At 44.9% G+C, this 25,940-nt stretch overlaps 1 protein-coding gene and 1 long non-coding RNA gene across 6 annotated transcripts; one reads left to right on the top strand and one right to left on the bottom strand.

The window, feature by feature from the left end:
- The first annotated feature begins 13,626 nt into the window (after positions 1 to 13,626).
- NME6 (NME/NM23 nucleoside diphosphate kinase 6) lies at positions 13,627 to 20,954 on the top strand. 5 transcript variants are annotated; one of them, XM_030306653.1, is made up of 6 exons: positions 13,627 to 13,792; positions 16,645 to 16,741; positions 18,802 to 18,904; positions 19,449 to 19,488; positions 19,913 to 20,073; positions 20,327 to 20,954. In XM_030306653.1, exons 2-6 carry the CDS (start codon positions 16,652 to 16,654, stop codon positions 20,512 to 20,514), a joined length of 582 nt encoding a protein of 193 aa, XP_030162513.1. In that variant the 5' UTR covers positions 13,627 to 13,792; positions 16,645 to 16,651; the 3' UTR covers positions 20,515 to 20,954. The 5 variants fall into 5 exon arrangements, with proteins under 5 accessions (XP_030162513.1, XP_030162514.1, XP_030162509.1 ...); XM_030306654.1 differs by lacking the exon at positions 13,627 to 13,792 and adding an exon at positions 13,843 to 13,902; XM_030306649.1 differs by lacking the exon at positions 13,627 to 13,792 and adding an exon at positions 13,888 to 13,974.
- On the bottom strand, positions 17,020 to 18,681 carry LOC115508220. The gene is made up of 3 exons (XR_003966960.1): positions 18,650 to 18,681; positions 17,630 to 17,799; positions 17,020 to 17,311 (listed from the first exon to the last, which is right to left on the bottom strand). It is a non-coding gene; the product is annotated as an uncharacterized LOC115508220 (long non-coding RNA).
- Positions 20,955 to 25,940: the final 4,986 nt, after the last annotated feature.

Raw genomic sequence — 25,940 nt, 5'->3', positions numbered from 1 at the left:
AATCCCTAAGGCAATCACTAAGGAACTAACTAAAAAAATATAGTAAAAGAAATGACAAGGGAATGAAAATAGTACACTCAAAAATATTTAACATACAAGAAAAATCAATAATGGAAGAATAGAAGAACAAAAAAGACAGATAGAAAACAAATAACAAAATGGCACAGGACAATCTTACCTTATCCACAGCTATGTGAACATTAACATCAAAAAGAGATTGGCAGAATGAATAAAAACACAATCCAATTAGATGCTGTCCACAAGAGATACATTTTTAATTTTTTTTTAATGTTTATTTTTGAGAGAGAGAGAGAGACACACACACACAACAAAGTAGGGGAGGGGCAGAGAGAAAGGGAGACACAGAATTCGAAGCACGCTCCAGGCTCTCAGCTGTCAGCACAGAGCCTAAAGCAGGGTTGAACTCATGAACTGTGAGATCGTGACCTGACTCTTAACCGAATGACCCACCCGGGTGCCCCAAGAGATACATTTTGGATTCTAAGACACAAATAGGTTGAAAATAAAGGATTAAAAAAAGATGAGCCATGCAAACAGTAACAAAAAGAAACCTGGAGTGGCTATACTACTATCAAACAAAACAGAATTTAGACAAAAACTGTTACCAGAGACAAAGGATTTAAAAAAATTTTTCTTTTTTAATTTGAGAGAGAGCGCTCGTGCAAGTGGGAGATGGGTAGAAGGAGAGGGAGAGAGAGAATATTAAGTAGGCTCCATGCCCAGCATAGGGCCGGACGTGGGGCTCAATCTGACAACACTGGGATTGTGACCTGAGCCAAAATCAAGAGTCAGATGCTTAATCGACTGAGGCACTCAGGCGCCCCCCCAGGATATTTTATAATGATCAAAGAATCAAACCATCAAGAGGGCATATAAATATAAAAATTTTTGCAACTAAAAATAGAGCCCCAAAAATTCATGAAGCCAATTAGAGAGAAATAGACAATTCCACAATAATAGCTGGAGATTTTGGGGCACCTGGGTGGCTCAGTCAGTTAGGTGTCCGACTTCGGCTCAGGTCGTGATCTCACGGCTTGTGAGTTCAAGCCCCGCGTCGGGCTCTGTGCTGAAGGCTCAGAGCCCGGAGCCTGTTTAGGATTTTGTGTCTCCCTCGCTCTCTGCCCCTCCCCCGCTCACACTCTGTCTCTCTGTGTCTCTCAAAAATAAGCATTTAAATAAATAAATAAATAAATAAATAAATAAATAAATAAATTTTAAAGCGCATACCAGCCAATGCAGCAATACTTCCAAGGGTATAAAACACTGCAAAAATCTTTAAAAAAATAAAAATAATAATAGTAGCTGGAGATTTCAACATCCCCTTTTCAATCCTGGATAGAGCAACTAAGCAGAAGATCAAAAGTAAAGTAGAAGACTTGAATAACTAAAACTATACAGACATCACAGACCCCACTAGACATCTACAGAACACTTCATACAACAATAGCAGAATTACACATATTTCTCAAGTGCACGTGAAATATTCTCCAGGATAGACTATATCCTGGACCATTAAAAATGTCCAATAAATTTAAAAGGATTGAAATCATACAAAGTATGTTTTCTGATCACAATGGACTAAAATTAGAAATCAATAGAAGGAAATACCTAAGAAATAGCTAACAAAATTATTGGCAAATACCTAACAAACCTATGTATACATTTGCCTTCCAAGCCAGTAATCTCACTCCTCTAAGAATCTACCACTCTGAAGAGACACCTCTATACAAAAATATATATGTGTGAGGTGTCTGGGTGGCTCAGTTGGTTGAGCGTCCAGCTTTGGCTCAGGTCATGATCTCACGGTTTGAGTTTGAGCTCCACATCGGGCTCTGTGCTGACAGATCAGAGTCTGGAGCTGCTTCGGATTCTGTGTCTCCCTCTCTCTCTGCCCCTCTCCTACTCCTCTGTCTCTCAAAAATAAATAAATGTTGGGGCGCCTGGGTGGCGCAGTCGGTTAAGCGTCCGACTTCAGCCAGGTCACGATCTCGCGGTCCGTGAGTTCGAGCCCCGCGTCAGGCTCTGGGCTGATGGCTCAGAGCCTGGAGCCTGTTTCCGATTCTGTGTCTCCCTCTCTCTCTGCCCCTCCCCCGTTCATGCTCTGTCTCTCTCTGTCCCAAAAATAAATAAACGTTGAAAAAAAAATAAATAAATGTTAACGATTTAAAAAAAAGTGTGTGTGTGTGTGTGTGTGTGTGTGTGTGTAGTTATTCACTGCAGCATTGTTATTGCAAATTACTGAAAACAACCTAAATGTCCATGTATAGGAGAGTGGTTAAATACACTATAGTACATCACACAATAAACAGCAAGGCAGCTGTAAAAGTGAATTAGAAACATATCTATGAGCTGATATGCAGTGTTTTCCAGGGCATTCTGTAAGTGGAGAAAGCAAAATGCCAAAGAGTATCTACACTACACTACACTTGTGTAAGAAAGAAGGGGATAAAATAAAATACATCTGTATCTGCTCATTTGTGCAAAGGGAATACAGAGAGGGTAAACTAGAAACAAAAAAAAAGGTTGGTTACCTGTAGGGAGTAGGTGGGGAAATGACGGAAAGAAATGGGGAATGGGAACAAGACAGTAGGAATGAGGGGGGAGTAGCACTTCTCTGAGCGTATCTTTTTTGGTACAGTTCTCTTAAAACCACAGTTATGGTTCACATACACAAAAATAAACAATTAAACCCAACCAGGATGTGGGGAACTCAAAATGGAATACAAACACTAACCACTGCACTATCTGTGCAAATATTTGTTAATATTTCTGTATATTTCCCACACTGAAGGGATAGGGAAGAAGACAACCAACCTAAGTAACTTTGTAGATCAGTATCTTGACTGGCTACTGTAAGGCTAAAGACAACAAGAATTCTACATAAACACTGCATTCCAGTTGGTAACTGGTGAGGGAGAAGATGCCAGATTTCGTGGGGGACAGAACAGATTTGAGATGAGGATTGCATTTGAAGAGTAGATGTGCTGTAGGCAATTGGGAGTGGCTGGAGCTCCAAAGGATGTCAGGGAGAGCCCTCCACCCTCACCTAATAGATTGGTCTTTACTTCTACCTTAAGAAATGACTCCTCTGGAGGCTCCATTCAAGAGAAATGGAACTCTAATCCAAACAGCAGTAGAGGACAACTCACTTATTTTGCCTGGAGATGTTTTGTTTTACTTAGCAATTTGTAGAGTCATATTTATTAGCCAGTTGGTAGGAGACATTTATTTATCGTAGCTGCCAACAAGCTGTAGTTGTTTAGACTACAGTCTACAGTTCATTCTTGGTCTTTTATGACATTTATTTACTTAAGTGACATAGCCTTTCCTTGATGGCTTTTAGACCATATCTTCTTGGGAAAGTCTCCTCACCATGAAGGATATAAACATATTTTCCTAAATTTCATTCCAACATTTTCATCATTTTACCCATTTAAAGCCAGGCAGAATTTAGCATGTATTTGGTTGGAGTTAGTCTGTTTCCTTCCAGATGGATCCTCAACCTTATTGAACATTAACCTTTTCTGTGGAATGCCATTGACTTTTATGTATACCTGTACTTCACTATTTGATGAAAGTGGATTTATAAAAAATTATTTTTGTAAGACAAGTCTATACCCAACCATTCTTTTTTTAAAAAATGGAGCACCTAGGTGGTTCAGTTGGTTGAGCATCCAACTTCAGCCCAGGTTATGATCTCAACAGTTCGTGAGCTGGAGCCCCAGATCCTCTGCCCTCCCACCCCCCTTCTCTGATCCTCTCCCGCTCACTCATACTCTCTCTCTCAAAAATAAATAAACATAAAAAAATAAAAATAATTTTTAGGGGTGCCTAGGTGGCTCAGTCGGTTGAGCATCCAACTTCGGTTCAGGTCATGATCTCACGGGTTCATGAGTTTGAACCCCGCATGGGTGTCACTGCTGTCAGTGCAGAGCCTGCTTTGGATCTTCTGTTCACCCCCTCTCAGTCCCTCCCCTGATCATCCTCTCTCTCTCAAAAATAAACATTTGTAAAAGAATAAAAATATTTTTTTACTGGTTTTAAAATATTTATTCTTCTGCATACAAGACCTTCATTCTAAAAGCTTTGCCCATGACTGATGTAATCCTATTCCAACACCACAATTTAAATTATTGTAGCTTATATTTAATATCTAAGCGTTACCTCATTACTACTATTTCTGAACATTTTCTTGCCTGTTTTTTTCTGTCATCTTTAAGAATATTCTTGGGGGGTGCCTGGATGGCTCAGTTGGTTAAGTGTCCAACTCTTAATTTCAGCTCAGGTCAGGATATCATGGTCAGGAGCCCACTGGGCTCTGTGCTGACAGCACAGAACCTGCTTGGGATTCTCTCTCTCAAAATAAATAAAATATTTTTTAAAAAAGAGTATTTTCTTAAATATTCCCCAATCTCATTTGGAATATTGATTATAATTGCCTGGATGGTGCTTGAAATGCTCTGTATCTTGATCTGGGTGATGGTTACTCACACGTACATATATATATTTAAATTTATTTTGTTTTACATTTACTTATTTTTGAGAAACAGAGTGAGACAAAGCGTGAGCAGGGGAGGGGCAGAGAGAGAAAGAGACACAGAATCCGAATCAGGCTCCAGGCTCTGAGCAAGCAGTCAGCACAGAGCCTGATGCGGGGCTCGAACCCACAAACTGTGAGATCATGACCTGAGCCGAAGTCAGACGCTCAACCGACTGAGCCACCCAGGCGCCCCTACATATATATATTTAAAAGCTGCATACTTAAGATTTGTTCACTTTGCTGTATGCATAACTGCATAAAAATTTTAAAATAAACATATTTTTGATACTTTTTTTCATTTTGAGAAATCTCTGCTCTTATTTTTAACTCTGCCTTTTAATAAATTTTGTGTTTAGTTTGCTTATTTTTTATAACTTGTAGAGATGGAGGCTTTGATGATTTTTCAGCTTTCTTCTCAAATATATGTATTTTAGGTTTTAGCAGTGTCCTTCAATTTAAAGCAAATTACGCCGAAGTACAATGTACGTACAGAATTCACATAACCATAAGCAAGATGATGCACCTCCTCAGTACTGTTCTTAGTAAATGTTTTCTATTACTATTGTTACTTGTCCTTTGTCTCTTATGTATGGGCACCCTAGTGGTGGGGAAGGGGTTGGAAATGGGAGAAAGGGGAGGCTTCTGGGATTCCATCTTTATTAGAGCATGTATTTTTTTTTTTTTTTCTTTTGTCTTCTCACAGGGTTCCCATGGGGAAAATTTGTGCCTGTTTCTTGAAGTTTAGTTCATGTCAGGGTCTGGAATTTAGGGAAAGAGCTGGTTTATATAGGGTTCCTGTCTTTTGTCCAGCTGGGTTTGTTAGCATGGTTTCTGGGAGTCTCCCTGGAGTCCTGATGATTGTTCCAGGGAAACTGGGGGAATGGTAATGCTATCTATGGCTCTTATCTCCTGGATCATGGTGGTCATTACATTGCTGTTTCTTTTGCTGTGTGTCCTAGAGCAAGGGCTTTACCGAGCCATCCATCTGTGTCTGAGAGTTTTGCAACTTACTAAGGACAGATGTCTTCCATCATGGGTCTAGGATGACCAGCTGACCTGCTGTGTTGGGACGGAGGTATGGTCAGAATGACTGGGGCTTTCACTGTCCATCTTCTGAGATTTGAAGTTTTGTTCAGACTTGCTGGCAGGCTACCACATCCTGTATTTAGGGAAGTTTTCCTGGCTTCCCCACATACCGCCCCCCCCCCCCCCGGCTTTCTAGGAGTCTTATTGCTTCATATTCTGTGCCTGGTCAATTAACTTGCTGACACTCATTCACTATGTGCTTTACCCTATGCACAGTTTGAGTTGCTGCAATTCCCCTTGTCTGTGGCTCATGGTAGGGTGAAATACTTTTCATTTGTGGAGTCAGGGTTGGGAGTCTGGGGACCCTGGAGATTAGCGATTTATGGGTGAGGGTTTAGAGGTCAGAATCTATGAGTCAGGATTTAGGGATTAAAGGTTGAGATTAGGGCAGGATTAGGAGTTTAGAAGACAAATGTCAGGGCCTCAGGATCTAGAACCAGGTCTAAGGTTAAAGTCTGAGAAGTTCAGGGACTAGGGCTTGGGTTACAGTTGGAAAGTAGTGTCAAAGGAGTTAAGGTTAGAGGGGGACTGGGGGTGGATTAGATGTTAGGGCTGTGGCAAAGGCCTAACGTTTAGGACCTGAGTTTAAGGACCAAAGGTTACAAGGTCAGTGTCAGAAGAGAATGAGTCAGGGTCAGGGTCAGGGTCAGAAGAGCTAGGGTTAGATTACAAGAGTCAAATCACTGTCAGTGATGGGGCTAGAGGTCAGGATAAAGGATTTAGAATCACAGTTAGGTGCTAGGGTTGGGATTCGTTGGGGTTAGGGAAGCAGGGTGAGGGTCACTTCCTCTTTTTCCTTGCTGTGGGCAGATTCTCCAGTCAGAAGGAAGGCATTAGGTTCTATGGTCACATAAGCCCTAAGCCCCAGGGGATAGATGTCAAGGTTTCATGCTAACTATTCCATTGCATCCCACTTGATCATGGCAACACTGGGCCCTGAGGCTCAAGGGGTCAGTAGGAGAGAGATGCCGAACTCTGTCTCCTGCGGGCACTTCCTCATATCTGAAAGTCAGACTCTAGAGTCCCCTTTACTTGGCTCAGGGGATCACCTTTCCTCCTCCAAAGCAATCTGCACACACACTTTCACATAGAGTATCTACACATGCAGGGAGGACACACAAGGATTAGAGGGCTCCTAGCCAGATTTTCCTCTCTTTAATAAAGCCAGAAGAAAGGCTGGGCTAGAGCAACAAAGATAGGTACAAGTCCTGAGGGAAAACAGAGAAGGGTTATGAGAAAGAGAATGCTGGGAGAGGGTGTTACTTTAGATCGTGAAATCTGGCCAGGCCTCTCTGCGGAGGACACAATGCTGAGTGAACCAAGCAAATATTGGGTAAAAGAGTGTTCAGGCAGAGTGAGAACCTCCTGTGGTGGTCTTGAGGTGGCAACAAGGCAGTGGAATGATAAGCATGAAGGAAGAGTGGATTGTGAAGGAATATTGGTCAGCAAAAGCCAAGTCACGTGGTGCTTTAAGGGCCATGGCAAGGAGTTTGGCTCTTGTTCTTAGTAGAGCAGCAAAAAATGGCAGTGCTTCAGGCAGGAGAGTGATGGGACCAGTTTTATGCATGAAAAAGATCTGAGGGCGCCTGACTGGCTGGCAGTGGAGTGTGCAACTCTTGACCTCAGGGTTGTGAGTTCAAGCCTCACGTAGGGTATAGAGATTAAAAATGTGTTTTTGAAAAAATAAAAAGATCAATCTGATGGCTATATGAGAAACAAGCCACGGAAGGGTAGGGATAGACAGTACACAAAGAGAGGAAGCGGCTTGGGCTAGGAGATGGCAGAGGTGATCAGGTGTAACCTACAGCTTAAGGTTAAAGAGACAGGTTTGCTGAGGGATTGTTGAGGGGAGGCAAAAAAAAGAAAAAAAAAGAAAAGAAACTAAGAATCATGCCTGAGTTTTTGGAAAATTGGATGGCTGGCAGGAGTGGATCTCAGAGGATCGAAAGTTCTGTTTGTAACATTTACAGCAAAAGAAAAAATACACACGTCATATAAAAAGTGAATGTGAAGGTATTTAAGTATATTTTTTTAATGGAAAATTTTTGTTTTGGCAGTTTTTTTTTAACGTTTATTTATTTTGAGACAAAGAGAGACAAAGCATGAACAGGGAAGGGGCAGAGAGAGAGGGAGACACAGAATCTGAAGCAGGCTCCAGGCTCCGAGCCATCAGCCCAGAGCCCGACGCAGGGCTCGAACTCACAGACCACGAGACCGTGACCTGAGTTAAAGTCGGATGCTTAACCAACTGAGCCACCCAGGCGCCCCTGTTTTGGCAGTTTTGAGCAGAGATAGGGATTCAAAGTTAGACAGAAACTTCTATCAACATTTTTTGTTCTCTAAAGTAAATGTTCTCTCAGTTATGATCCACTTGGTTTGTGAATATTGTAAACTTGACTAAACTAATCCTTGGGACTCATTCTCCTGATTAAACAGGTCAGTGAATAAATTGGATATGAAATGGGCTCCAAATATTTTAAACAGTATCCAGGATTCTCTTGCTTTTTGGCATTCTCTGCTGCCTAATATTCAGGGGTCTAAATACCGCTATACAGCCATTGCCCCCCAAACAACATTCAAGTCATGTTGCTACCTTGGAAGGAGACCAAAGCTCTCAGGGCCAATTTGGATTAGAGCTGAGTCTGGTTAAAAGGGAGAAGCTCAGAGATTCTGACAAGGGAAACAGCACAGACCTGGCCTGAAGATGATACTGCTTACAAAGGACACTGATAGATATTATTTATGCAGAGACAGCCTGACCACAGACACCTCATCTGAACTCCTGAGGTCTTCTGGAGAACCCGTAAGAAAATGAAGTTGTGTTATTTTGTAATCCATCCAGTTGCCTCAAGGAAGAATACTGGCTTCTTTGTTGGCTGCCAGCTGGTCAGCAGTTTACCCACAGGAAACAAAAGCCACAATTTGACAACAATCTGCAGTTTTTTCCTTCTCTCTGTACCCTTTCTCTTACATGTTTTTGCCTTTGCCGGATTAAATCAATCACTGTTTTCCTTTATATACAAGGGGTTTTTTAACGTTTATTTAAGTAATCTCTACACCCAGCATGTGCTTCAAACTCACAACCTTGAGATCAAGAGTTGCCTGCTTTTGGGGCACCTGGGTGGTTCAGTTGGCTAAGCATCCGACTTTGGCTCAGGTCATGATCTCACCGTTTGTTGGTTCGAGCCCCATGTTGGGCTCTGTGCTGACAGCTCGGAGCCTGGAGCCTGTTTTGGATTCTGTGTCCCTTCTCTCTCTGCCCCTCCCTCCACTTGCACTCTCTCTCTCAAAAATGAATTAAATGTTAAAAAGTTAGGAAAAAAAAAAAAAAGAGTTGCCTGCTTTTCCAACAGAGCCAGCCAGTCACCCCCTTTATATACATACATAAAGTCTGAAAAAATTTAAGTTTATTTTAAGACAGAAAGCAAGCAGGGGAGGGGCAGAGAGGGAGGGAGAGAGAATCCCAAGCAGGCTCCGCACCCATGGGGCTCGAACCCATGAACTGTGAGATCATGACCTGAGCCAAAATCCAGAGATGGACACTTATCCAACTGAGGCAACCAGGTGCCCCAATATACATAAAGTTTTTATACTATTCTTTGACAAAGGAAGGTCTTTGACCTTACCTTCTCTCCGCATTCTTTCCCATGATCAGTTTCCTCACTGTCAGATTTCCAACTATCACCACTTTGATAACTCCCACCGAACTTGATCCAACCACCACCAGCTACTTCTGCTTGAATGTCTTACCATCACTCCAAACTCACCACATCCCAATGAATGCATTCTCTTCTTTAAGTCAACCTCTTAACCATTTCCCAAACACACATGTTGAAACCAGAGTTATTTTTTTCAGTTCTTGGACTGACTCCTTGAGTCCATGAGGAAGGATTTCTTCTAAACACTCCTGGCCTCTTGCCACACCTCTCCTCTCCTGGCTGAATCTTCTTGCCTCTTTCTTCCTTTCTTCTTTGGGAACCCCCTGCCCACAGGTTCTGCGGCTCTGTGTTGTAAGTTTTACAGGAATAGGCTCTGCCCTTTGGCAGGGCTGGGGGATGTCGTATTCAAAGGAATGTTAGGATCTGATGATGTGGCAAAGAACATAAGAAAAAGGAGATCCAGTGAAGACTGTGGGGAGCGAAACATCACATACAAGTTGAGGCCCTGATGGGACTAGCACTGGAGGCATTTCAAACACTTTTCAAGTTGGCCATGTTGAACGCCGGGTACTTTGTTCATAGGCAAGTGTTTTTATAAACCTGATTTTACATGTTTGTTTATTTATTTAGAGAGAGAGAGCAAGCACAAGTCGGGGAGGGGCAAAGAGAGAGAATCCCAAGCAGGCTCCACACTGTCAGCACAGAGCCAGACACAGGGCTCAAACTCACAAACCATGAGATCATGACCTGAGCCGAAATCAAGAGTTGGGACACTTAACCAACTGAGCCACCCAGGGGCCCCATAAACCCGATTTTATAGACAAAGCAGGGATGAATGAATACCTTAATGAAATGCCAGTCACATGGTTCAGCAAAGGCACTGCCCTTGTGCAAGCACTATGGTTTATGAATATAAGAGCTAAGGTGTGGGTACTGACCTTGGCCTTAGCACAGACCTACTGCCTTTCCTTATGGGACATCTGCAAAGCCTAAGCAGCAGAAAAGACCCTAGCAAGCAGGCCCTGCTGAGGCATAGATTTGACTACAGGAAGTCTTTTCCTACACACACCTTTTAGATATTGGGGCAAAACAAGTATTTGGTCCTTTACTGTTTTTTAGCTAGTTTGACAGGCCAGCTTTCCTTAGCTAAGGAACACAAACATGTGTAAGCTCCAAACTTTATTGGTAGTCCCAGCCCAGCAGGCAACATGAAAAGGCTGTCCCCAGTTGCATCTGAACTAGACTCAAGGCCAAAGGACAAAACCAGAACAACTCATGTGGTGTTTTTCTACTTGGTTTAAGGGTCACTCCCCACTTGCTGGCCTGTATGTCAATAATTCTGGCTATGGTTTTATAGTTCTGACACTTACAATGCAGCTTCAATCTTAAAAAGGTGGTGGATTTTATTTATAACAAAAATGCCCTTATTAGAAATAAAATATGTCATCTTTCTAGACTTGAAGCAGAAAAACACTCAATGAAATTACCGTAGCCACAAAGGTTAAGAAGGAAATGAGAAAAGCCTGCGCCTGAAACACTGTCTTAAGGAATCACATGTGCTCAGGAAGTCCAGAAAGAAACAGAACTTTGGAAACCTGCTACATCAGATTAGAAGCAGTACAAGAATGAAAACAAAAGAAAAGAGAGATTTTCTTAAAAGAAAGTTCCTATCTTGGGAAACAACTGAGAGATAAATCTCTAGGGCACAGCCCTGCAAGCTCATTCCTTCTCCACTCTCTGTAGCCTAGCAAGGAGCTGGCTTTCTCTCCAACAATAAAATGTGAGAAACGCACTGAGCCTTCTGGAAAGGAGTAGGGGAACCTAGAAAAAAAATGCCAAAAGAGAAGCGTCTGAAAGAAATGCTACTCCCCACCTGACACATCCAGAAGTTGAAGACAGTTATCTTGAAGAGCAGAGGTCTCAATTCTACTGGGTCCGGTTGAGGCAGCAAACTTTAGAAAAAATAGCAGCTTTAAGTTAAAAAAAAAAACCAACAGGAGAAAGAAACCACCAAGAGTGATTTTCAACTGAAACTCGTGGGGTAAAGGACCACCTTCCGCCCCTCAATCCACAGGAGGGCAAGTGTCCTGACCAACTCCCAGAAGGCAGTGGACACACAGGACTGCTCACAGCAGGGCTGGGTATGCTTGTCATAAGAGCCCACCCTCAATGCAGCCTGGGGATGCCAGAAACACAGAACCCAAAGGAGAAATGGTATTAAGAAACTTGAATGTGCTGGATAAAAAAGAAAGGCATCTCAAAGACCTGGTTGGGGCTGCCACACCATCTTAGTATGTTGATGATGAGGCCACATCATCTTAAATGCCACTAGGTAGACAAGACACAGGTAGATGTGCCCAGGATACAATGAACAACGGGCCACAGTTAACCTCATAATGGCTGATTCTCCCAACTGAGTTTAGACTCAGAAGTTGGAGACTGAATAACTGGTACACAATTAATGGAGTCCCAGGGAAACTGAATCAAGACCTTTTCAGCCCATTTACCTTCCTTCACGTATCACTGAGTATCAAGATCTTTTGGCAAGGTTTCTAGGGACAAAATCTGTTATGAGCTGAGAGTGGTCTTTTCTAAATTTAAATTTGGCGGATGTGGCACAATACTGTGATAATTTTGTATGTCCTGTTAACGATTTAGATTCTTTTTGTTGTTGCTTTAAACTTTTAAGAGACCTGGCATTGAACTTTGGCAGCACAGAATTAGAAAGGCAGGAGAATTTGGTTCTCACAACTGTTATGTTCTCCACAGCTCCATCAGTATTAAATAAGTGGGCAGTTGGTCTCCACCTGCCTACCATTACTCCGTTTCTGTTGATTCTGAGCCCAAATTCAGAAAGAGTGTTATTTATTGGGTCTCCTCCTAAAATCACACCTGCCCTTACTTTCATCATGTAGGCTTATTGCTGAGGATAGTCAAAGCAACTATAAGATATGAACTAAATAAAGCCTTCTCCTGTGCATGTGTGTGGTGTGTGTAGGACAGAAGGCAGAAAGGTGAACTAATGGCCACGGTCTAAAAATTGGCCAAGTCTCCATAGTCCAAAGTTATGTTAACAAACATAAAGGTAGAAAACAGGGGCACCTGGCTGGCTTAGCCGATGGAGCATGCCACTCTTGAATTCAGGGTTCTAAGTTCAAGCCCCACATTAGGTATAGAGATTACTTAAAAATAAAACCTTTAGGGGCACCTGGGTGGCTCAGTCAGTTAAGCAGCTCTTGATTTTGGCTCAGGTGGTGATCTCACGGTCTGTGAGTTTGAGCTGCTCAGCAAGGAGCCTGCTTGGGATTCTCAATCTCTCCCTCTCTCTCTCTCTGCTCCTCCTCGGCTTGCGCGCACGTGCTCTCTTTCTCTCTCTGAAAAATATACTTTGAAGAAATAATAAATAAATAAAACCTTAAAAAAACGTAGAGAACAAAACTGGGACCTGGTACACTTTGAAAATAAGAGTAAAACCTGATGTCTGGTCAGTAGCACATGGTTAAATTTACTCTCATCCTGTAAAGGCAGAAATGGACATGTGCCTTCACCAGCCAGACAGGTGATGAATGGACTTTCCCAAAGACGTCTGGTGGAAACAAGCTCCCTAAACCAAAGATCTGCCTTCCAACATTCCAGGCGTGCAACACCTGTATATTTGGCAGGAGAGTCAGTTAAAAATATGTATATTTAAGTTGATGACAGTTATGGTTTATTTTCACTCTAATTCAGTGACTCCCTCCAAGAAAAAATGTTATCACCCTTCCTCAACCAGCCACACCGTCCCCTCTCCATATATGAGACTACGCACCAAGAATACACCCAGTTCTCATCTCCTGACCCTGCACTGCTTCAACAGACTCCTTGGTAACCCACCGCACTCCAAGTTCCTTAGCGACATGTTCAAGGCCCTTACGACTAGTTTCTCTCATGACCTATGTACACGTGGACCCAGCCACGCATCCTCCGTCACCACCCCCACACTGGCTGTGCTCTCTCGTGTCCACGGATCGCTCAAGACTTTCAATGGCTGCCTCTGCCCTCGCGATCGGGAGCACCAGTTCTTCGCCCTTCACGTACCTCAGACAAGTACTGGGCAGCAACCATGTGCCACGCACCATCCTAGACGGAAAAGTAAGACAGAACGAGTCAGGCAAGGCCCGTCCCGGCGGCCCCGCTAGCAAGCACGGCCCACTGCCAGGCCACCACCTCCCCGCGCACTGCGGCCCGCGAACTCCGGCCTGGCCCTCCCTCCCGCTTGAGGGCGCCCGCGCCCGCGCCGGCTCCGAGAGGCAGTTCCCGCCCGAGACGGCTCTGTCCTCTCGTACGGCAGGGGCAAGCGCTGGAGAGAGAGACAAGGACCACAAGCAGGGCCGGTCTTCGTGCTGCATGCTGCGGGCCTTCGACCCGACCGCTCCCACAACGCGGTCTCCCCGCGGGATCCACACACCCGGCCTCCACTTCCGGCTCTTCCACTGGCGGCTTCACGGTAAGGACCCCCGGCAGGGCTGCCCGGCCGAACGCCCGAAGGACCCCGCTTGGGCCGCACAGGCTAGCTGTCGCGGTGCCTGGTGGCCGGGCGCCGCGGTGGAAGACCAGGTGCATCTAGACTTGAACTCCATCCGGGCTGGGGCGCGAACAGCCCAGAATCTGGGATGGGCTTAAGCCTGGGTACAAAGGACAGGAGTCGCGCGGCTGCAGGCCTAGAGAAGGGGGGGTGGGGGCAGCGAGGAGAGGGGCGGTGTCAAGAAATGGGGCTGAGTGCCTGGGGGATTGGAGAACTGGGCCTCGGGTGTCGGGGTGAGGGTAGAGAATGGGGAGCTGAGACAGAGCTGGGGAAGGGCTGCAGGTCCCCGCTTTGCCTAGGAGGACGAGGGGCTTTGCCGCCGCCCTCCCGGAATCGGAGGAATGGGTGCCTTCGGTGTGGCGGCGAATGCCTAGGCAACCTCCCAAATTAATGATTCTCTGATGGAGTGACTTTTAAGTTGAACAAATTTCTTGACCTGTCAACATTTGTTGTAAACCAAGGGCCATGACAGTCATTACTTAGTTGGTATTAGGAGAGGAAACACATCCTTCCCTAGAGAGCCCCTAGCATCTTGGCCTTGGTATAGCTGGATGAGGTTCATTCATTCATTATTTCACCAAATACTTTTGAGAGCCAGCTATGTGCTAGGCACTCTGCATAGGTACTGAGAATAAAACCATGAGCAAAACAGATCCCTGCTTTAATGCAGCTGGCCTAAAGGGTGAAGACATAACTGAAGAAAAGGTCCAAGAAGATGTAATAGGAGAAGTGAGCTAAGATCTAGTGGGTGAGGGGCCCAGGGTGGCTCAGGTCATGATCTCAGAGTTGGTGTGATCTGATCGAGCTCGCATTGGGCTCTGCGCTGACAATGAAGAGTGTGCTTGGGATTCTCTCTCTCTCCTCTCTGCCCCTCCCTCCCCCTTAAAAAAAAATCAAAAAACAAAAAATATTAAAAGAAAAGATCTAGTGGGTGAATAGGAGGTAACCAGAGGAAACACATTTTGGACTGTGAAAAGGTCTCAGGCAAAAGCTTAAGGCGGGGACTGATATGATTAGATTTGTATTTTTAGTTCACTGGCTGCTGTGTGGAGAACAGATTGTAGAGGCTGGCAGGAGGAGAAATTGAGAGGCCATCGAGGAGGCTGTTGCAGAAGTCTGGGTAGGGTTGATGATGTCTTGGACTGGGTGGTGGCCCTTGAGGAGAGGATTGTATGGATTTGAGATCTATTGCTTAGGCAAAATTGCCAGAACTTGGTGATAACATGGATTTGGAGGGGGTGGGGAGGTGGGGTGTCAAGGTTGTTTCTCCCTAGATATATGGTGAAGATTCCGCTTGTTTTTGGGTTACTCACAACCTGAGATGCAAGGGAGAGTGGGTTGGCTGATCTTGCACTAGTTAGGCTGGACTTCGTTTTGTGGTTTAAGTAAGCAAGCACTGCCTTTAACGTGATCATCAGGCTACTTTCAGCCTAAGGGAAATGAGGGTGTTGTCCAGACTGTCCCTGTGTGTGTTCATGGAAGCCTTCTCCATATTTGTTGGCAAATTTAGGAGCTCCACCAGATAATCTTTTGAGACCTAGTCTTTAGTCCTGAAGAGATGATCAGTTTCTCACATGTGAATAAAATTTCACAGTTGAGAGAGACCTCAAATTCTCTTAGTCTGGTTTATAAAATACTTTTATATTCTTTATATCATGTCCACAATTATTTTTTTTAATTTTTAATGTTTATTTTTGAGAGAGAGAGGCATAAGTGGGGAAGAGGGAGACACAGAATCTGAAGCCGACTCCAGGCTCTGAGCTGTCTGCACAGAGCCCGACGTAGGACTCGAACTCATGAAGTGCGAGATCATGACCTGAGCCAAAGTCAGACACTTAACTGACTTAGCTACCCAGGTGCCCTGTCCACAATTATTTGTTGGGCTCTTACACCATGCTAGACACTAGAAATACAAAGATGGATAGAATAAGACTATATAGGTTCATTTAGTCAATAAAACTGACCTTTGTCCCAGGCAGTGTTTCCGCTGCTACAGATACAAAATGGTTACAACTAGTCCTTGACCTTGGAGTTGCTTGTTCACAAGCTTTGCCCTGAGGACAACCGAGTGTGTTAGAGAATTTGATTTGGGGGGCGCCTGGGTGGCTCAGTCGGCTAAGCGTCCGACTTCGGCTCAGGTCATGATCTCACAGTTCGTGAGTTTGAGCCCCACGTTGGGCTCTGTGCTGACAGCTCAGAGCCTGGAGCCTGCTTCACATTCTGTGTCTCCCTCTCTCTCTGCCCCTTCCCTGCTCATGCTGTGTCTCTCTCTGTCTCAAAAATAAATAAACATTAAAAAAAATAATAAAAAAAAAAGAATTTGATTTGGGCAGGGAAGGTCCTGACCTATCTGTAAGATTAGATAAGAGATGGTAGGTATCCAGTAGACTTTTTGGGGGGATGTCCTGGGAACATCCCAATTCTTGTCCATCCAATTTTCCAATTCTAGAATCGATGGGAGAGCACTATGGGATAGAAGGCCTTATGAATGGAAACAGTTATTGTACCTTTGTGGCCAGGCTGTTTAGCAATGTAAATTGTAAATCCTCTAAAACACCAAGAAAAATTAGGAAGGGAAGAGAATATTGCAGAGACAGGTAGAGTTTAAACTTGAATCTCTCCTGAATGGGTAACTTCTTTGTACGTAACTGCCACATGCTTTGGGAGTGTCAGGAATGAGATCCGCTGTTAGCTTGCAAGGCTGCATGGCTCCGGAGGAGGAAGGGTGGGGAGCACAGCACTGAGGGGTCCCTAATCCAGCTTTCTGATGGCAGGAGTGAGATGACCTCGATCTTGAGAAGCCCTCAGGCTCTCCAGCTCACTCTGGCCCTGATCAAGCCTGATGCGGTTGCTCACCCCCTGATTCTGGAGGTAAGAAGGAATCTTAAGCCTCTACTGTATGTCCTGGGCAGTGCTTCTGTTTCCTGTGCCACAGGGCCACTTGTGAAGACTGACAGCACAGTCCTGTGCAAGATGCCGTGGAGGTAAAGCTAGGAGCCATGGACTCTGACCCTGAGAAGACTAAAAATCTACTGGAGAATTGGGGCAGATAAAAAATATAAGGATCCAATAAAGTAAGGAGAAGAACCAAACCTCTAGACAATGTGTGTATATTAGTTTTCTATCGCTATGAAACAAATTACCACAAATTTAGCAGCTTAAAACATTTATTATCTCACAATTCTAGAATTTAGAGGTGCAGGAGATTCAGCTCAGTTTTTCCTCAGGGTCTCACGAGGCCAAAGTCAAGGTATCAGCAGGCCAGGTCCTTATCTGGAGGGTCTGGGGAAGAATCCACATCCAAAGTCATTCAGGTTGTTGGCAGCATTTGGTTCCTATGGTTCTAAGACTGAGGTCCCCATGTCCTTGCTGGCCTTCAGGCGAAGACTGCTCTCAGTTTTTAGAGACCACTCACATTCCTCATCACACAGCTCCCTCCATCTGTAAGACAGGAACAGCGTGTTCAGTGCTTCAAATGCTTTAAACCTGACTTCCTCATTAGTGCCTGGCCAGATAAAACTCAGCTTTCAAAGAGCTCATGTGATTAATTGGGCTCATCTGGATAATCTTTTTGATTCAACTAATAGCAACCTTAATATCCCTTTTGCCATGTAATGTAACATAATCATGTTGCATGGTATTCAGAGCCCTGTAGAGTAGGGTGCGGAATCTTGGTGGGACTGGGGGAGGGTCATCGTAGGGTCCTGCCGAGGATAGTTTGATAAGTACTTGCTGCGCAGCACTGCTGGGAAAGCTCACCGTGGTGCGGAGAAAGACCAGAGCAGTCAGGAATGGTGGCCTGCAAGTGCGGGGCCCTGGCCAGCAGGAAGGAAGGGTAGACTTTGGTCAGTTCACAGGAGGGCAGGTGTTCCACAGAGGGAGATGCTGAGGCAGGAACGCTGGTGGTGGATCCGAGGGCCACAAGCAGGCTGGGGTGACAGGACGAGAGAATTGGAAGAGGTGGAGGGCAAGGAAAGTAGAGCCTTGAGCACTGGCCTAAAGTAGTTATACCTCATTCCATGAGTAAAGTTCTGACCAGAGTGGGACATATAAATTATGGTGTTTTTAATCTGTCACGTGTGATGGTTTGGAGAGAGTGGGACAAACTCAAGGCAGGACCACTATCAAGAGATTTGTATGATGATCCGAGAGGTGGGTTGTGTGGGCTTCAGCTGAAGGGAGGGGCCGAGATGGCACCAGAGGCTCATGTTCTAGCCGTGTGACTGAAGGTCTGTACCTCACCCCACCTTCTTTCTCTACTGACCCAACACAGGACAGACCATCAAGTCCTGGGCTCTGATGGGTTCTTTTGGTCAGCCTGGATTTCCTTTTCACTCAAATGGTCACTTTGACTGATTTTTTAAAAATGTTTATTTTTGAAAGAGAGAAAGAGAGTGCACATATGCCCATGCGCACGCGCAGGAGAGGGGTAGAGAGAGAGGGGAACAGAGGATCTGAAGCCGGCTCTGTGCCCACAGCAGACAGCCCGATGTGGGGCTTGAACCTGTGATCCATGAGATCATATCCTGAGCCAAAGTCAGGTGCTTACCCGACTAAGCCACCTAGGCGGCCCATCCTTTTGACTTATTTGTATCTTTTTTTGTTTTGTTTTGAGAGAAAGAAGGGGTGCAAGTGAGTGAGGGGCAGAGAAACAAAGGGGGGCAGAGAGACAGAGGGAGGGTGGGAGGGAGAGAGACACAGAGAGACAGAGAATTCCATGAAGGGCAGAGAGAGAAAGAGAGAAAGCTGGGGCTCACTCGAAGTGTGGCTGTAGCTCACCTGAAGTGGGGCTCAAGCTCATCTGATGTGGGACTTGAACTCATGAACCGTGAGATCATGACCTGAGCTGAAGTCAGACATTTAACCAACTGAGCCACCCAGGCACCCCATCCCTTTGACTGATTTTTATCTTTGACGTGGTGTTTATCCAGGCTGTTCATCAGCAGATTCTGAGCAACAAGTTCCTTATTGTACGAATGAGAGAACTTCTGTGGAGAAAAGAAGATTGCCAGAAGTTTTACCAAGAACACGAAGGTAGGATCAGCAGTCCTCTGAATGGGAGGCTTCTCTGTCCCACGAGGTGTGCAAGGACACATAATGGCAGGCTGTCTCTGACCTACCAACTGTAAAGTTATAGCCATTTTCTAAAGTCTGGCTTTATACACAAACTTTTCATGATTGTCAATCTCTTAAAAATATTTTCTAGGAGGGTTCTACTTTGTAGCCCAACCGGAAATTTAGTTTTATGTCCTGATGATATCAGTAGGTATAGGGGATGTTTACTCTGTCGGACATTGTCCTCATGCTCATGGTTTCTCTGAATTTTCCCCACAGCCCTATGAGGTAGGTACTGTTAGGTCTCCAGCACATGGATTAGGAACCTGAGCTGGGGAAATTAATGACTTACCTGAAACTGCACAGGCTGTAAGTGGCAGAGCCTGTGTTCAGACCCAGGTATATCAGACTCTTTGTTCCTTTTTTTCCAAAATGGTTCTTATTATTCCAAGTAAGGAGACCTAAGTACAAAAAGTGCTCTTGGGCACCAGTGTCTGGATGAAGTTACTCTCTCTCTTTGCAGGTCGTTTTTTCTATCAGCGGCTGGTGGAGTTCATGGCCAGGTACTTCTAATTTTGGTTTGGGCATCTTTATCCACCAAGATTTATCTCTGTTGCTCCTAAACTTGTTAATTTCATGTGACGCTCTTTGAAGTTGTAATCGGTGTTAAATGTCTGAAGAAACATGGGCTTGGAGCCATGATTAAGCCAACACTGACCTGGTGGCCACCTGCCATGGTGCTTATTGGTCCTGTAGCTATAGAAGAGTATTGTTGAATGCTACTTAACAACTCTGCTGACCTCTGTGGCCTTTTGTATGTACACAGCAGGGGCCTTCCATCACCTCCTGTTTGAAGCAGTGTTGGTACTGAGCTAGAAAGGCAGGGTAACTCTCAGGGTGGAATGTCCCTTTATTTGTGCCCTGCTCACAGTTTGCCCTCCTAGACCACATAGCCGGATTCCTGACACCTGCTCCTTTTGTACACAGTGGGCCAATCCGAGCCTACATCCTTGCCCGCAAGGATGCCATCCAGCTTTGGAGGACACTGATGGGACCCACCAGAGTGTTTCAAGCACGTCACGTGGCCCCAGATTCAATTCGTGGAAGTTTTGGCCTCACTGACACCCGCAACACAACCCATGGCTCTGGTGAGTCTGCCTCCCCTGCCCTCGGCCACAGTGAGGGAGGATGATTTGGGGCTGGTGGTCAGGCCCTATGAGGGAGTTGAGAGCCAGGTATCCCGCCATGAACTCTCCTCCCTCCAGGCATTTCTGGCCCTGTGTGGCCGTCTGGGCAAATGTGGCCCCAGGACCGAGGGTCAGCAGGACTACTCTAACTGCCTCTTACCTCCTTCCTGCACTCCCTATGAGAACCCCTTCTCTTTCTTACCTCCTCTTACAGACTCTGTGGTTTCAGCCAGTAGAGAGATCGCGGCCTTCTTCCCTGACTTCAGTGAACAGCGCTGGTATGAGGAAGAGGAGCCGCAGCTGCGCTGTGGCCCTGTGCGCTATAGTCCAGAGGGAGGCATCCACTGCGCGGCCGGAGCAGGAGACCCAGGACCAGCCTGCCGCAGGCCTGTGGGTCTGTGAAGACTGGTGGAATTGCCCAGGCTTCTCTCGGAGACCTCGTAGGACCGGGGAGGCCTGGGGATCGTGGCGCCATCTCTGCCGGGCACCACGCCTACCTGAGGATCTAGCTCCTCACTGCCACCTCCTCTAGAATCTAGCTGTCTATCTACCTCTTTTCCAGAACGTTCATGGGTGGTTCAGAGGAATAATGGCTCCTCTTTTTTCCTGAGAACTAGTTATCTTTTTCAAAGAAGAGTTTGCCTAATCGACTTGCCTGAAAAATGCAGTGACTCTATATAAGCAACATTTGGCCTACCTTCTTCAATAAAAGTCAGTCTACTGAATCCTCAAGGCTAGGAGCCCTACTCTAGGTGTTTTCTCTCTCTCCTTCCATGGAGTAATTAAACCTTTCCTGAAGCCAAGTTTCCGGTCTGCGCTAAATGGAGAGAATTGTGTAGAAATCCCCCAGGAGGTTCACACACAGTGTGCAGCTTGTCTAGTGCATAAAGGCACCCAGCGCTGAGTGTGGGTGCGTGGTATAGGGCTGCATCCTGGGGGAAGGAGCACCTTTTATTTGAATAAAGGTGTGTCTGCTAGCAGAGGCATGTTTTTATGATTCACTTTTTTTCTGATTTGCACAAAGCAGTCAAGTTAGCCATGTCTCTGTTGTAGCTGAGGATGACAGTTATCTATTGCTGCATTACAAATCATCTCAAAATTTACTGGCTTAACACGATAATGGTCTATTTTTACGTGTCTCTGGATTGGTTGAGTGGTTCTGCTGGTCTGACTTGAACTCACTCATGTGGCTGCATTTGCCAGATGGGTCAAATATGGTCTTTTATCCTGAGCTTCTTCATAGCATGGTTGTTTCAGGGTTCTAAGAGGTCAGGCCCCCATTCGCAAGCTTCTGCCTATATCATGTTTGCTAATATCCCATTGACCAAAACAAGTCATGTGGCCAAGCCCAGAGGCCATGTGGGAAGAGACCACATGAGGGCACTGATACCGGGAGGTATGAATCATAAGGGGCCATTATTATGACAATCTACCATACTGGGAGTAGTGAGGAACCTTAAATTTATATAGGATTTGTGAAAACAGATATTTGCACAAGCTAACAAAGGAGATGAAGAGATAGCCAGAGAAAGAAGGAAAAAACCAAGGATGTGTGGATCAGGAAAGTCAAGACAAGAGAGTGTTTCTGGAGAATGAAGCAATGTTGAATGTTGAGAAGTCCAGGATGAAGCCTTTAAAATACCTCTAAATGTGACAGCACAGAGGTCACTGTGACCTTGGCAACAGCAGCATCTCTGTGGCAATAAGGGGCTTACCTCACCTGGAAGATAATGGGCTAAAGCATTTATGCTGTTGTACTACCTTTGGGCTTAGAGTGACATGCCTAGGAGTCTTACATCTGAATCTAGAAATGTACCTGCATATGCTCCCATCTTCTCTTCTCTTCCTGTTACAACAAAGGAAAGGCCCCTGCCTCCCATTAAGTCAGCCCTTCCACGTGCTCTGAATCCCATCTTGCTCTTTTGGTTTTCTAGTCTCTAGTACACTTTTACCTCTCTCTACTGAGTCCGTTTTAGTGTCTCCCACTTTTCAAAATCTTTCTAACCTCACTTTCCCCTTCAGCTACCTGTGTTTCTTCCTCTCTGGACAAAGAACCCACATTAGTTGTCTATGCTAACAGGCTCATCCCCCTTGTCTCAGCAGCCCACTCCAGTGTGGCTTACACACTAACCTACTGGAAGAGACTGGTTTCTTCATGCCTTTGTCACTGTTGCCCAGCACAGTGCCAGACATAGGAGTCATTGCTTTGTTAATAGAATTAGGCTATTCATACTCTGGCTTTTGACATCACTTAGGATTCCTCCATCTCTGAAGTCTTTAAATCCTACTTTTTTTTTTGTTTATTTATTTATTTTGAAGGGGGGGGTAGGGCAAAGAGAAAGAGGGAGAGAGAGAGAATCCCAAGCAGGCTCTAGTCTGTCAGCACAGAGCCCTGTGTGAGGCTTGAACTCATGAACTGCTAGATCATGAGCTGAAACCAAGAGTTGGATGCTTAACTGACAGCCACCCAGGCACCCCTAAATCCTACTTTTATTTTTTTTTAATTTTTATGTTTATTTACTTATTTTGAGAGAGAGAGAGAGAGAGAGAGAGCACAAGCAGGTGAGGGGCAGAGAGAGAGGGGGAAAGAGAATCCCAACAGGCTCTGCACTGAGTGCAGACCCTGACGTGGGTCTCAATCTTGAGAACTATGAGATCGTGACCTGAGCTGAAATCAAGAGCTGGTCGCTTAACCGACTGAGCCACCCAGTTACCCCTAAATCCTACTTTTAAATCATAGTCTTCTGTATCCCTCTGTCACGTCTTCTAAATCTAGACCATTCACTAGTCCACTCTCCTAGGTAACTTTTTCATATATTCTCTCTCCAAATCTCCAACAACCTCTTCCTTCTTTTTCACTGTCTAGCTGTTGACCCTGCTTCCTCTTTCAGGAAGATAACAGAAACAGTCAAGAGAGAAATTCCTCAGACTCCCAAGACCTCACTGAGTACCTACTTGCATCTGTGCTCACATACTCTGCTTCCTTCCTGTTAGGATGGGCAATGGACAAACCTTCTAAGCTCCTATCTAAAGCTTTCCCAAATTTGTACAGGAGATCTTATTGCCTCCTACCTTTTCAAGTAATTATTTCCTATGCTTCCTGCACCATCAAGAAATAGATCTTACAAACATGCTATAGTTTCTCTCATTAATAAATTAAACAAACAATTCTTTTTCCTTTCTTGTTTCTTTTTTTTCTTTACATCCAAGTTAGTTGGCATACAGTGCAATAATGATTTCATGAGTAGAATCCAGTGATTCATCCCCTGCATATGACACTCAGTGTCATATGTGTTGGGACACTCATCCCAACAGGTGTCCTCCTTAATGTCCCTTGCCCATTTAGCCCCACCCACCCACCCACAACCCCTCCAGCAACGCTCAGTTTGTTCTCTTGTATTTAAGAGTCTCTTATGTTTTTTCCCCTCCGTTTTTAGATTATTTTAAAAGCAAACCTTTCTTAACACCACATCTCCTTCATGCCACTGTCTCATGTCTCTGCTCATCTCTATAGCAAAACTCTCAACAGAGTAACCTACAACAGCAATGACCAGTGACTTCAGTCTAGACAAAATGGTATAGACCCATTTATCTCTGCTCCTCCCTGCTGAGTACAACTATAAACCTGAAAATATGCAAGAAACAATCAAGGAGAACTCTAGAAGGTTGCCTGAAGGATAAATGGTTTGAGACTTCTGGACTGGAGGAACAACACAGCAACAGGGCATCTTAGGTCTCCCCACACAACAGAACAAGGTGGTCCAGATGAGGCATTTCCCAAACTCTAACCCAGCACTAGGTGACAGCCCATCTGGCCTATTCTATCCCATGACTAAACAGACTAAATAGAAAGTCCAGCTGAAAACTCCAGGCAAACTGACAAAGGAGATTGATTAGGAGTGCCAGCTATCAATAAGCAGCCAGGGGAAGCACTCTACTTCCTAGCCAAGTCTGAGGCTACCCTCCCTCATGGAAAGATACCAAGGTGGTGGCGTAGCACCCACAAGAGAGACCAAAACAAATGCCCCAAGTCCAAGTTCTGTGACCAACGTTAGATGTCAAAGTTAAAGGTATAGTTGCAAGATCCAAATCAATCCTATGTCTGAGTTCAGTGTCCAGGACAAGTTGAGTTTCAAACCAATATTCCAGTCTAAGACCAAGCTCCCCTAATCTAGGTCTAGAATTCTGGTTCAGATCAATATTCCAGATCTAAAGTCATATCCTGATGTAGGTCTGATGTCCAAGTCTGAGGTCTTGATATGAGATCAAAGTCTTAGGTTAGAAGTTGAAGCTCAAGTAACAAGGTCCAAGGCCTGGGTCCATCACCAAGGACTAAGTCTAAGGATAGGTCCAACATCACAGACAAACAGAGTTCCACAATTGAGATTTGATGTTCAAGTCCAAGGTTCCAATTCTATGTCCAAAGACCAGTTTGAGATCTAAGGGCCAAGTCCAAGATCCAGCCCCAAGTCTGAGGTTCCAGGTTCAAGGCCCAGGTCCAGAGTTTGAGAACAAAGTCCCTAAGTCTATTCCAACATTCAGGTCAAGGTCCAGGTCCAAGATCCATGTCCATTTCCAAAGGCCAAGTGTAACATAAGTATCCAAGATCAAATGCAGATCCACATCCTAAGTTCAGGTCCAAAGGGCAGATCCATGTTTAGAACATTCAATGTCCAAGATACAGTTCTAATATCAAAGTCCAAGTCCATGTCCAAGGACCAGGTTTAAAGTCAGGACTAACTTACAAGCCAATTCCATATCCAACGTCTACAACAAGGTTCAGGAGCAGGCCAGTGTTTAGTTCCAAACACTATATCCTAGATCTGGATCCAAGTCGAGGTCCATGGTCCAAGTCCAATATCTATGTTCATATTTGAGGCTCAGGTCCAATGTCAGCATTTAATGTTAAATCTAGGTCCAGGTTTACAGTCCAGATTCAAGACACCTGTTCAAGGTTGAGGTACATTCAACCACTTCCAAAGTCCAGGTTCAGGTCAAGACACAAAGTCTGGATCCAAAGTCAGGTCCAGTACAGAGGTTCAATGACCAAGTCCAGGGTCCAATTCTAGGTCCACTTCCCAGGTCTAAGGTGAGTCCAAAATCCAGATTAAATCCATGTCTGAAGTCCAGTTTGAATATCTAGTACAAGGTTGAGTTCCAGTTCCAAGATCCAGATTGAAGTTCTAGTTCCAAGAACATGTATAATCCATTCTAAGTTATAGGATTGGGGGCCAGAAATGAGGTTCAGCTTTAAGGTCTGATATTCACATTTGAGATCTACATCCAGGACTGAAGCCTAAGAACTAAATCCAGGTCTGAGGTCCAGGATCATTGCCAAAATTCACTGGTGAGATCCAAAATCTTGTTCGTAGATTCAGGTCCAGGTCAAAGATCCAAATGTAGGTACAATTTCTATATTTCAGGTAAGATCCATTATCCAAGGAAATGCAAGATTTGAGATCCAAGTCCAAGATCTGGGTAGAGATTCAATTGCCAGATATGAGGTCAAGTACAAGGAATATAGGTCACTACCAGGTTTATATTTCAGATCTGAGGTCCAAGATACAGTTCCAAGTAACAAGTCCTGGTCCATGTCTAATGACAAAGTATAGTGCCAAAAGTATATGTTCCAGGGGCACCTGGATGGCTCAGTTGGTTGAGTGTCCAAGTCTTGGTTTTGGCTCAGGTCATGATCTCCCAGTTGGTAAGATTGAGACCTGCATTGGGTGCCACACTAACCCCATGGAGCCTGCCTGGAATTCTTTCTTTCTTCCTCTCTCTCTGCCCCTCCCCTGCTCATTCTCTCTCTCTCTCTCTGTCTCTGTCTC

This window comes from Lynx canadensis, chromosome A2 (genome assembly GCF_007474595.2).
Source record: "Lynx canadensis isolate LIC74 chromosome A2, mLynCan4.pri.v2, whole genome shotgun sequence".
In the NCBI taxonomy this organism is placed as follows: domain Eukaryota; kingdom Metazoa; phylum Chordata; class Mammalia; order Carnivora; family Felidae; genus Lynx; species Lynx canadensis.
Note: the sequence above shows the minus strand (reverse complement) of the source record. Positions and strands in the feature narration are given on the sequence as shown.

Coding starts and splice junctions, on each gene's coding strand:
- NME6 (XM_030306653.1), top strand. CDS start 16,652: ATGACCTCGATCTTGAGAAGCCCTCAGGCTCTCCAGCTCACTCTGGCC. Junction 16,742..18,801: donor CTCACCCCCTGATTCTGGAG/GTAAGAAGGAAT, acceptor GTGTTTATCCAG/GCTGTTCATCAGCAGATTCT. Junction 20,074..20,326: donor CAACACAACCCATGGCTCTG/GTGAGTCTGCCT, acceptor CTCCTCTTACAG/ACTCTGTGGTTTCAGCCAGT.